The 12,983-nt window shown below is 43.3% G+C and overlaps 1 protein-coding gene across 2 annotated transcripts in view; it reads left to right on the top strand.

The window, feature by feature from the left end:
• Window positions 1-461: 461 nt before the first annotated feature.
• The window catches only part of unm_sa1614 (un-named sa1614), a 188,060-nt gene continuing 175,538 nt past the window's right edge, over window positions 462-12,983 (top strand). For both annotated transcript variants that reach the window (XM_063041044.1, XM_063041043.1), the window contains exon 1: window positions 462-743. In XM_063041044.1, coding sequence (XP_062897114.1) covers window positions 618-743 — 126 coding nt within the window. In that variant the 5' untranslated portion in view covers window positions 462-617. The remainder of the gene's footprint in view (window positions 744-12,983) is intronic.

Below are 12,983 nucleotides of genomic sequence, written 5' to 3'. Positions count from 1 at the left end.
GGAAGCAAAGTGATTTTAACAACAGAACTGCTCAGAAATGTCCCATTTTAAAGTTTGTAAAATATAATAAATACCGGATTACTGGTGGTCGAGTTACCGGTGAGACGGTCCACCTGGGTCCCGCCGATGAGGATGGGGAATATAGAGTGAGGGGGGCGCGCGGGCGGCGGGACGGTCACTCGCGAGGAGCGGGCGCGCGCTCCCTCCGTCGGGGATGGGGATATAGGGAGGGCGCGCGGACGGTCGGTGAGTCGCGAGGAGCGAGGCGCGCGGGTGGTGGGACGGCCTGTTAGTCACGAGGAGCGAGGCGCGCGGGCGGCGAGACGGCCCGTCCGTCGCCGGGAGCGCATTCCCGCCGTCGGGATAGCGATTATGGGGAGGGCGCGCGGGCGGCGGGACGCTCGGTCGCGAGGAGCGCGCTCCCGCCAGTATTTCCTTCCCTGTTGTCGGACCGCGCGCCCGCGTGTGAGGGCGGCAGTCTGCCAGTGCTCCTGCCTCGGGGAGGCTCCCTCTCTCTCCTCCTCTTCACGTTGTTACTATTATTTTAAAGTCAGCATCGCCCTATTGCAAAGGGGATACTTGATCCGGAAAGGGGGAAATAATAAAAATAGGAAGACATGCCGGAGGTCATCACGGTGCAGGAATTTATCAGCGAGACCTTGGAGGACCACAGCTCGCCGACGACCTCCTCGTTTACCACCAAAATGGGGAACTGCAGGAACGCGGTGACTGCCTTGGAGGAGGTAAAAGCCCGGGACACCCCGCTCTGCCCGTCAGCCACCTTCTGTCCCTCCCTGGTATCTCGCCTCTCCTCGTCACCTTGTCCATCTCCCCTCCCCAGGGTTCAGGAAGCACCAACTCCCCCTTTCTGCCTTCGTGGAGCTCAGCTACGACCCCAGAGACGGGATGGGGGGGGGTCGGAGGTGAGGTGTCGTCTGTCAGGGGCAGAGGACGCGGCTGCCCCTCGGTTGTACTTCAGAGGTGCAAAGCGCTCTCCAGAAACCCGATCTGTTGCGTTAAAAGTACAAATGCAGAAGTCCTGAAGATGGATTTTCTCCCGTTATACAGTAGGGAAGCATGCCCTTCGGTCCGTCTTCTCCATGCCGACCAAACATGACTAATATCTTCTAAAATCCCAACTATACCGTGAACCTGTCAAAATGTCTTAAATGTCCTAACTGTGCCTGACCCTACCACTTCCTCTGGTAGTTAGTTCCATAAATCTAGTATCCCCGTTGTGAAAATGTGGCCCGACAGGGCTCCTCTCTCAGTTTAAATCTATGCACTTTAGTTCCATACCTCCTCCTCCTCCCCCCCCCCCCCACTTACGCTGGGGAAAAGAAAGTGGCTGTTCACCTTATCTTTGCCCCTCATGGTTTAACATACCTCTTACAAGGTCATCCCTTCAGCCTCATCTGCGCCAGGGAAAACAGCCTCTCCTATTAACTCAAGCTACCCAGTCCTGTTAATGGTCTTGACAATCTTTCTGAAACCTTTCCAGTTTAATGACATCCTTCCTCTAGCCGGGTGACCAGACCAGGACACAATACTCTGACTAGCTACTTGTACAGTTGCAACATGATGTCATAACTTGTGTACTCAATGCCCTAACCAATGAAAGCAAGGGTCATTGTTGTCACCACTTTCAGGAAACTATGTACCTGAAAATGGCCACTTTATTTGGTACAAGAGTGGAACCCAATTCAACTTGTTGTGCATTCAGAATCGGGTTTATTATCATCACTAGCACGTGACGTGAAATTTATTAACTTAGCAGCAGCAGTTCAATGCAGTACGTAATCTAGCAGAGAGGAAAAAATAATAATAAATAAAATAATAAACAAGTAAATCAATTACATATATTGGACAGATTTTAAAACATGCAAAAACAGAAATACTGTATATTTTTTAAAAAGTGAGGTACTGTTCAAAGATTCAATGTCCATTTAGGAATTGGATGGCAGAGTGGAAGAAACTGTTCCTGAATTGCTGAGTGTGTGCCTTCAGGCTTCTGTACCTCCTACCTGATGGTAGCAGTGAGAAAAGGACATGCCCTGGGTGCTGGAGATTCTTAATAATGGATGCTGTCTTTCTGAGACACCACTTCCTAAAGATGTCCTGGGTACTTTGTAGGCTAGTGCCCAGGATGGAGTTGACTAGATTTACAAACTTCTGCAGCTTCTTTTGGTCCTGTGCAGTAGCCCCTCCATACCAGACAGTGATGCAGCCTGTCAGAATGCTCTCCACGGTACAACAAAAGAAGTTTTTGAGTGTATTTGTTGATGTGCCAAATCTCTTCAAACTCCTAATGAAGTATAGTCGCTGTCTTGCCTTCTTTATAACATCATCGATATGATGGGACCAGGTTAGATCCTCAGAGGTCTTGACACCCAGGAACTTGAAGCTGCTCACTCTCTCCACTTCTGATCCCACTATGAGGATTGGTATGCATTCCTTCGTCTTACCCTTCCTGAAGTCCACAATCAGCTCTTTTGTCTTACTGATGTTGAGTGCCAGGTTGTTGCTGTGGTACCACTCCACGAGTTGGCATATCTCACTCCTGCATGCCCTCTTGTCATCACCTGAGATTCTGCCAACAATGGTTGTATCAGCAGCAAATTTATAGATGGCATGTGAGCTATGCCTAGCCACACAGTCAGGTGTATATAGAGAGTAGAGCAGTGGGCTAAGCACACACCCCTGAGGTGCGCCAGTGTTGATCATCAGCGAGGAGGATATGTTATCACTAATCCGCACAGACTGTGGTCTTCAGGTTAGGAGGTCAAGGATCCACTTGCAGAGGGAGGTACAGAGGCCCAGGTTCTGCAACTTCTCAATCAGGTGAGAATGATGGTATTAAATGCTAAGCTATAGTCAATGAACAGCATCTTGACATAGGTGTTTGTGTTGTCCAGGTGGTCTAAAGTTGTGTGGAGAGCCATTGAGATTTCATCTGCCGTTGACCTATTGTGGCGATAGGCAAATTGCAATGGGTCCAGGACCCATTGCTGAGGCAGGAGTTCAGACTAGTCATGACCAACCTCTCAAAGCATTTCATTGTTGATGTGAGTACTACCGGCCGATGGGTCATTAAGGCAGCCCACATTATTCTTCTTAGGCACTGGTATAATTGTTGCCTTTTTGAAGCAAGTTGGAACTTCTGCCCATAGCAGTGAGAGTTTGAAAATGTCCTTGAATACTCCCGCCAGTTGGCTGGCACAGGTTTTCAGAGCCCTACCAGTTACTCCATCAGGACCTTCTGCCTTGTGAGGGTTCATTCTCTTTAAAGACAGCCTAACATCGGCCTCTGAGATGGACATCACAAGGTCATCAAATGCAGCAGGGATCTTCACAGCTGTAGTTGTGTTCTCCCTTTCAAAGCGGGCATAGAAGGCGTTGAGTTCATCTGGTAGTGAAGCATTGCTGTCAATTGTGCTATTGGGTTTCGCTTTGTAGGAAGTAATGTCTTGCAGACCCTGCCAGAGTTGCCATACATCCGATGTCGCCTCCAACCTCATTCGAAATTGTCTCTTCGCCCTTGAAATAGCCTCCTGCAAATCATACCTGATTTTCTGGTACAGTCCTAGGTCGCCAAACTTGAATGCCACAGATCTAGTCTTCAGCAGATGACATCCTCCTGGTTCATTCTCGGCTTTTGGTTTGGCAATGTACAGTAAGTATTTGTGGGCACACATTCATCTACACAGGTTTAAATAAAATGGGTAACAACTGCAGCATACTCATTCAGGTTCGAAGATGAACCCCTGAATACAGTCCAGTCCACTGATTCAAAGCAGTCCTGCAGGTGCGCCTCTGCTTCCCTTGTCCGTACCTTCTTGGTCCTCACTGCTGGTGCTGCAGTCTTCAGTCTCTGCCTATACTCAGGGAGTAGAAGTACAGCTAGGTGATCAGACTTCCCGAAGTGAGGGCGTGGAATAGCACGGTAGGCATTCTTGATGATGGTGTAGCAATGGTCCAGTGTGTTGTTTCCTCTGGTATTGCAAGTGATCTGTTGATGGTAGTTGCTTCGTGATTTTTTCCAGACATGCTCTTCTGCACATCACTGTTATAATGTGTGGTTATTTGAGTTACTGTTGCCTTCCTGTGCGCTTGAACCAACTTGGCCTTTCTCCTCTGATCTCTCATTAACCAGGCAATTTTGCCCACGGAACTGCTACATACTGAACATGTATTTTAGCAGTTTCTGAGGTGTTCAAACATCTTCTCTGGCACTAGCAATCATTCCAAGGTCAAAATCACTTTGATAACATTTCTTCCTCATTCAGATGTTTGGTCTGAACAACAAATGAACTTCTTGACCATGTCTCGCATGCTTTTATGGATTGAATTGCTGCCACATTGATTGGCTGACTAGATATTTGCATTAACGAGCAGATGTACAGTTGTACCTAATAAAGTGGCCACTGAACCAACTCTCCTGGACCCTACCATTTACCATGCAAGTCCTACCCTGGTTTAGCTGGTCAAAATGCACCACCTCACACTTTCCCAAGTTAAATTCCACGTGCCATTCCATTGTTCACTTCCCCAGTTGATCATGATGCTGTTCTGATGTTAGATAGCCTTCTTCGCTGTCCTGTGGGACATTACCCTTTGCAGCGTTTGCCATTACTAACAGGGTGAATTTTTGAACACCTATGGCATTTTAATGGAGAAGAGCATGGGTTTTGTTATATACTGCATATAGTAGCCATTGTGTTTAACTTATAATCCAGAAGCTTGTACAATTCATCTGGAAATGAAGTCTTACCACACTGGCTGGAGAATTAAAATACTGTAAATTTTAGCCGAATAGATGAAACCTATTATTGGTAGTCGTGAAATCGCTTGGTTGTAAAACCCCATCTGGTTCACTGATTAGCTTGAAAGCAAACATGTATCTGTTGCCCAGTCTGGTAGATTTGTAACTCCAGATGTACTGATATGATTGGCTCTGTAATGGGCCAGCTTAGGAGCAATTAGGTTTGGACAACAAATGCCAACCTTGCCATTAAAGTCAAGATCTCGGATTTATGACATTTCATGTTAATGATCTGTGATACTTAATATTTCTAGCATCTGCTGTATTTTGCTTTTTAGACACCAAAGGTGTCAAAGAAAATATGGGGATTGTGAGGAGATTGGAACTGGGTTTCCTAAGGTACAGAAGCAGGTGGAGGCTGTTAAGCTGTTTCTTGCTTGCAGTCACTTTCCTGCACTTTCCCCATATCCAAAGGCTTTTTAAGGCACTAGTTAGACTGTACGGAGTACTGTGAGCCGTTTTGGGCCCCTTATCTAAGAAATGATGTGCTGGCATTGGGGATGCATAGAGACTTGGGAGTTGTTGTGCTGGATTCCCTAAAGTTTAACTTGTAAATGGAGTCATTGGTGAGGCCCCTTGTCTCAGAAAGAATGTGCTGACATTAGAGAGGATTCAGAGGAGGTTCACAAGAATGATTCTAGGAATGAAAGGGTTAGCGTATGAAGTGTATTTAATGGCTCTGGGCCTGTACTTGCTGGATTTTAGAAGAAAGGGGGGAAGGATCTCATTAAAACCTATTGAATGCTGAAAGGGGCCTAGATGAAGTGGATGTGAATAGGATGTTTTCTATAATGGGGGGGGGGGTCTAGGACCAAAGAATTGAGCACAACCTCAGAATTGAGGGGTGACCCTTTAGAACAGTGATGAAAATGAATTTTTTTTTTAGCCAGAGGGTGGTGAATCTGTGGAATTCATTGCCGCAGGTATCTGGGGAGGCCAAGTCATTGGGTATATTTAAAGCAGAGGTTGATAAGTTCTTGGTTAGTAAGGATGTCAAAGATTACAGGGAGAAGGCGGGAGAATGGAGTTGAGAAGGATAATACATCAGCCATGATGGAATGGCAGAGCAGACTCAGTGGGCCAAATGGCCTAATTCTCATTTGTCTTATGGTCTGATATCCCTCAGTGCCCGTAATCAAAATAATACAAAACAGAAATAGGTCCTTTAGCAGACTGAGTCTGCACTGATCATTGAACACACATTTATATCCATTTCCCCAGACACTACCACTCATCTATGCTCCAGAGCAGGGGTTCCCAACCTGATGTACACAGACCCCTTAGTTAACGGTAAGGCTCCATGGCATAAAAAAGGCTGGGAATCCCTTCTCTAGAGGTAGTTTACAGTGGTCAATTAACTTGCTAACCTGAATATCTTTGGGATACAGGAGGAAGTCACAAGTCAATTGTGCAAGCTTCATGCAGACACTCTGGAATTCAGGATTGAACCCAGAGCATTAGAGCATAGAGGCAGCAGCTCCACAAACTGTAATTAATAATTAATGGCTTCATCTGTCTAAGTACACAATGGACACTCCCGCTTGGGGCGCAGACCTGGGCGATGAATATGGAGATCCTGGGCTGCCCAGACATCAAGATCTGCCCTCGGCCTCGCGGATGTGGTCCAAAGGAATGCGAAGTAGTACATTTGGCATCAGCTTGGCTGCAGGAGCTGCCGGGAGGTGACGTGATACGTCATCCAACGGCCTTTTGGGGGCTCCACTCCGGATTTGTGTAGGGTTTACTCCTTAGCTTTCTCTTCTCCCGAAGATACCCGCAAGGCAGTGGGATCCGTAACCCTGGGTAGGGGCCCATACTGGGTGCTGTCAGCTGGAGCCAGCTGAGCCTGGGACTCTGTAAGGCAGGGTCGTCACGCCCTGTAGTAGTAACATATGGAGCCACTACCCACCACCCAAACTGTAGCACCCTTATAATATCTACAAATCTTTGCCTGGATATATTCAGTTCCTGAGCCTTGTTGCATAGAGAAGGCACAGTTCGGTCTTCAACACCATACTTTCCAACAAGTTAACCATTAAACTACACAATCCGGAACTCAATACATCAATCTGCAACTGGATTCTGGGCTTTCGTACCAATCGCGCCCAGACAGTTATACTAGGCAAGTACATAACAACCTCTCAGACCCTGAACACCAGTTCACCCATGAGTATGCCCCTGCCAGTGCCACCAACTCCATCATCGTATTTGCAGGTGACATCACAGTATTTGGATTAATCACAAATAACAACAAAATAGAGAGCAGGTGCAGAAACTGAATAGTGCAATAATCGTAACCTTTCACTCAACATCAAAAATACAAAGAAATGATTATCAATTTCAGGGAATCAAGAAGGTATGGACAAGCTTCACTACTTATAAACAGTGAAACAATGGAAAGGGTTTCCAGCTCTAAGTTCTTTGGAGTGAACATCGCAGAGGAGCTTTCTTGGACCACCATCACCTCTTTGATATCCCTGGGAAGGCTCGGCAGCGCCTATACAATCTTAAGAGTTTATAAAGAGAAAATCTGCCCCAAAATCTGCTGGTAAACTTTTACTAATGTGGAATTGAGAGCATATTAACCTACTGCATCATAGTATTGTATATTAGCTGCAACAACATCGACCGGAAAGCACTTCAATGAATGATCAGGACTGCACAGAACAACATTATTGGGACACAACTACCTGATATGGAAACTATCAACAATTCACGCTGCCTACGATGGGCTCGCAGCAACGTGATGGACTCACCTCACCCCAGTATTCACCTGTTCAGCCTTCTACCATCTGGCAGGAGATACAGAAACATCTCTGCACAGACCCATAGTCCATAGGTAATACATAGACGTGCAATATTTGGGTTTAAATAGGGCAGCTACCTTCCTTTGATTTCAGAGCTTTTTTAAAAATCTCAGTTTTAATTCTTGAAGCTATTTTATATTTACCCATTGTAGTTTATAACTTGGGCATATGCAGTACTTGAATGGGGCAGCCACTGTTCCTTTTAATTTAAGAGTTGTTTGTTTTTAATTCAGTTGTAGCTGAGCTGTCATTCTAAATAACTCAGACATTATTTTAAACTTAGTCACTGTGTTTTTAGTAATTGAATTGTTAGAATGCTGTTTTGCACTAAATGGAGTAGCACTGCAATCTCATTTTCCTCACCAATGGTAATAAAGATCAAATAACTAAGTAAAGGTCAAAAATAAAAGTAAAAACTAAAATGTAAGCTGATTTTTGCTTTTTTAACTTTTTTTACTTTAACAAATTTAACATCACATACCAGTGATAATAAACCTGATTCTGATTCTTTTGTCTTTGCTCTTTGACTCCCATAAACCTGTTGCATAGAGAATTCCAATGTCTTACTCCTAATTCCATCTTCTAAGTGAAGAACTTTACTGTCATCAGTCCTGAATGCTTGACCCTTATTTTGTGTCTGTTGCTATAAGAATTTTCTATCAGAATTAGAATCAAGTTTAATATCACTGGCATACAGAATGTCATGAAATCTGTTGTTTTGCGACAGCTATGCAATGGAATGCATAATAAAAACTATAAATTACAATAAGAAATATAGATAAAAAATAAATAAGTAATACAAAAAGAGATAAAAATATATAGTGGGGTAGTGTTCATGGGTAAATTATCCATTCAGAAATCTGTTAAATTATCCATTCAGAAATTAGGCTGTTCCTAAAATGTCAGTGTGTATCTTCAGGCTTCTGTACTTCCTCGTTGATGGGAGCAATGAGAAGAGGCTATGTCCTGTGTGATGGGGGTCATTAGTGATGGATGTTGCCCTTTTGAAGATGTCCTTGAGGGTGGGGAGGCTATTGTCCATGGTGGAGCTGGCTGAGTTTGCAATGTTCTGCAGCTTTTTCCCAGTCCTGTGCAGTAGCTCCTGCATACCAGACAATGATGCAACCAGTTAGAAAGCTCTCCATGGTTCTGTGGAAAATTGCTAGAGTCTTTGGTGACATATCAAATCTCCTCAAACTGCTCATGAAATTTATTTCCATGAGGTTATAGGTCCAGTCTGCTTACTCTGTCCACATAGAGCAACTCTAGCTCCTGCCCGTCCCACCATCTCAGGCATCTGATAAGCTTCTGTTACTTTTCTACCTTATACATTATTCCAGGTGTGGTCCGAACAGAATTCAATTTAGTTGCATTGAGAAGTCTTTGCTCTTGAACACAAATCCTTTTGCTTTAAAGGCAAACATATTTGATGCTTAAGCCTGTCATCTCTATTGGAGCATTGGCTGCTGACAGCAGCTCGTCAGAATCCTCTATTCTGGGCCAGTCTTTCAAGTTGTCCCATGGTGTAGCCTATCTTCAGAGACCATTCCTCACCCAGGGATGAGGCCTTTGGAGATTCTGTTGACATCTTTGTAGCTCTGGGTTTTTATGGGGTGTGGTTGCGAGCACCATGCCCAAATCCTTCCTTTCACAGCTGGGCTTGGGACCATCCATGGCAGTTATATTTTATGTATCTGCACATTAGCTTTCATTAATCTATGTATAAGACCATCTAGGTCCCTCTGAATGGCAATGCATTTCAATCCCTTACCATTTATATACTCTGTGTGTGTGTGTGTGTGTGTATGTATATATATACTGCCTTTCTATTTTTTTACTGATGGATAACATCTGCTATGTCCTTTTTATTCATTTGACTTATTTATACCCCCTTTGCATCTTCATAGCTAAGACTACTACTTAGGTTTGTATTGTATTAGGTTTGTAAACTGGATGTGTCACACTGATCAGATTGTGAACAGCTGGGGCTTCAACACCAGTTCCTGTGGCACCCATAAATCATGGCCTCTGAAACCCAACAGTGACCTACTTCTTCCTGCTCTCTGTTTTCACTTCATTGCTCAACCCCTGCCCATCCATACCAGTTTGTTGTTCTCGGTTTCAGCACCTGTACTTCCTTCTTGATGATAGCAATGAGAAGAGGCCATGTCCTGGGTGATGGGTCGTCAGTGATAGATGCCACTTTTTTGAAGCACTGCCTTTTGAAATTGTCCTCAATGGTGGGGAAGTACAGATCACCTCTAATGCTCTGCCACAGACTGCAGTGGAAGCCAAGTCCGTGGGTATGTTTAAAGTGGAAGTTGATAGTTTCCTTGATTGGTCAGGGCATTAAAAAAACATGACGAGAAGGGAGATGTATGGGTTGAAGTGGGATCCGGGATCAGCCATGATGGAATAGTGTAGCAGACTCGATGGGCTGAATGACCTAATTCTTCTATGTCTAATGGGTTTAATGTATCTTAATGTCACTTATTGAAAACACAAATGCACAATATCTATTGGTTTCTCCTTATTTATTTTGTTAGAAATAAAAAAATATGAAATTTGTGAATCACCATTTTCCCTTTCATGGTCAATGTTGGCTCTGACCAATCCTATTATTTTCTTTAAGTGGCCTTCTACCATTTCCTTAGTAATAAATTTTTAGTATTTTCCTTGCTATTGATCTCAAGCTAACTGATGTGTAGTTTCCTATATTTTATTTCTTAGATAGCGTGATTATATTTGCTTCCTTTCAATTTGTGGAAGTTATTTTAGAATCTGGAATATAGAAGCCAGTGCCATTATCTTCCTCTTCATTGTTCAAATCCTTAGGAAGTCATCAGGTCCTAGAAGTTTATCTGCTTTTGATTGTGTTAATATCTCTATTATTTTTTCACTACTGCTGGTTTCTTTCTACTCTTCATTCAGTCTTGATCTGTTGCTCTCTGCCATATCCAGGAGTTTTACTTTGTTCTCTCCACGAATACAGTTGCTAGTTATTTGTTCTAATTCAAAGTACAAGGTAAATTTATTATCAAACTACGAATATGTCACTATGTACGGCCCTGAGATTCATTTTCTGGGGTAATTTTCTGCCACTTCCTTATTCCCCAAAATAGTTTCTTGTCACTGTAAGGAACGCGCATTTAGTTTTACTAACATTTTCTGTATCTATAGAAACTTTTGCAGTCTGTTGTTTCTCACTGGAGCACCTGTCTTCTGCTTCACTAGTCTTTATCAAATTCTTGGTTCTTTTGTTCAGTTTTGAAAATTTTCAAATTCTTATACTTAGGCTCTGTTTGGCAATATTGTTTAAACTTTTCCTTTGATCTATTACTATCTTTCAATTCTCTAGTTAAGCCATAACTATACCACTATTCCTGCTGGATATTTGAGGCTTAAAGGGATATATTTTCTTTAAGCTATGAATTATACTCAGTGGCCATGTTATTAGGTACACCTTTCCCACCCACCTGGCTTCAACTATCACATTCTAGCTTGTTCTTCTTCCCCTCCCCCACCTTCCTCCTTTTTCCTCCTCCTTTCTAGTCCTGATGGAGCGTTTGGCCTGAAACATCGACTGTTTATTCATTTTCATAGATGCTGCTTGAGTTCCTCCAGCATTTTGTGTATGTTCACCTGTACATCTGTTTGTTAATGCAAATATCTAATCAACCAGTCGTGTGGCCACAGCTCAATGCATCAAAGCATGCAGGCATGGTCAAGAGGTTCAGTTGTTGATCAGCTCAAACATCAGAATGGGAAAGAAATATGATCTAAGTAACTTGACCTTGGAATGATTGTTGGTGCCAGATGGGCGGGTATCTCAGAAACTGCTGATCTGGGATTTTCATGCACAACAGTCTCTAGAATTTATAGAGAATGGTGCTAAAAACAAAAAACATCCAGTGAGCGGCAGTTCTGTGGGTGAAAATGACGTCAGAGGGGAATGGCCAGACTGGTTCAAGCTGGTAGAGAGGCCACAGCAACTCAAATAACCACGTGTTACAACAGTGGTGGGCAAAAGAGCATCTCTGAACGCAGAACTCTCCGAACATTAAAGTGCATCAGCTATAATAGCAGTAGACCACAAACATGCACTCAGTGGCACTCTATTAAGTACTTATTGCCTGTTATGCTGCTGGCATTTAGGGCAATAATGAAGGTCTTCCATCTCTGGCTATACCATCACACACAGATATAGATGGATTCTTCATTGCTGTTTCCATAACACTTGTTAGGTCTAGGAAGTGCCTAATGAAGTGGCCACTGAGTGTATGTTGCCACAGTCTTTACAGTAATAGATAAATCTCATTAATACCAAACACTGCTGGAGGAGAACCAAATCGATCATGAGAAAATCACTATTGGGTAAAGTAATAGGACTAAAGGCTGATAAGTATCTTGTACTGGATGGCTTGTGTCCTAGGTTCCTAGAAAAAAATGACTACAGAGGGAGTGGCTGCATTGGTTATAATCTTTGAAAGATCTTTAACTTCTAGAGTGGAACGTGACATACATTTTCAAAAAAGGGTGGAGGCAACAAGCAAGCAAGTATGGGCTGATTAGCCTGACATCCATTGTCAGAAATACTGCATGTGAGAATCAATTATTAAGGAAGTAACAGCAGTACATTTGGGAAATCCTAATCTAATCAGAGTCACAAGGCTTCATGAAGGGACAAATCATGTCGGTCAAATTTATGACAACCTCAACATTGTAGATAATAGATGTATTATATTCAGAAGGCATTTGAAAAGATGTTTCACAAAAGGCATTGTGTCAAAGTTAATATCTAATATAATATTGGCTGCGGCACGGCAGCATAGTGGTTAGCGTAATGCTATTACAACACCACGGTTGAATTCCTCTCTGTAAGGAGTGTCTGCGTTCTCCCTGTGAAAATGTGTTTTCTCTGGGTGCTCCGCTTTCCTCCCACATTCCAAAGATGTGGGTTAGGTTAGGAGGTTAATTGGTCACATGGATGTAGTTGAGTGGCATTGGGTTTGAAGGGCCTGTTACTGTGTTGTAACTCTAAATACAATAAATAAATAAATAAATAAGATGTGGAGAGTAGGCATAAGGAGACAGTTTCAGGGTGGGAAATTGTCCAGTGAGATATCATAGTGATCAATGCATAGACCCTAAGTGTTCCTGACATGTGTTAATGACTCAGAAGAAGAAAGCAAATGTGCAATAGCCAAATTTTCAAATGATACAAAAATAATTTGGGAGACAAGTGCAAGGAGTTAACAAACAGCTTAGAGAGGGATATTGGTAGATGAGTGAGTGGCCATAAATTTGGCAAACAGAGTATAAAGTGAGAGGTTGTGCTGTTCATTTTGGAAAAG

The sequence above is a fragment of the Mobula hypostoma genome, chromosome 2 (genome assembly GCF_963921235.1).
Source record: "Mobula hypostoma chromosome 2, sMobHyp1.1, whole genome shotgun sequence".
NCBI classification, from domain to species: Eukaryota; Metazoa; Chordata; class Chondrichthyes; order Myliobatiformes; family Myliobatidae; genus Mobula; species Mobula hypostoma.
Note: the sequence above shows the minus strand (reverse complement) of the source record. Positions and strands in the feature narration are given on the sequence as shown.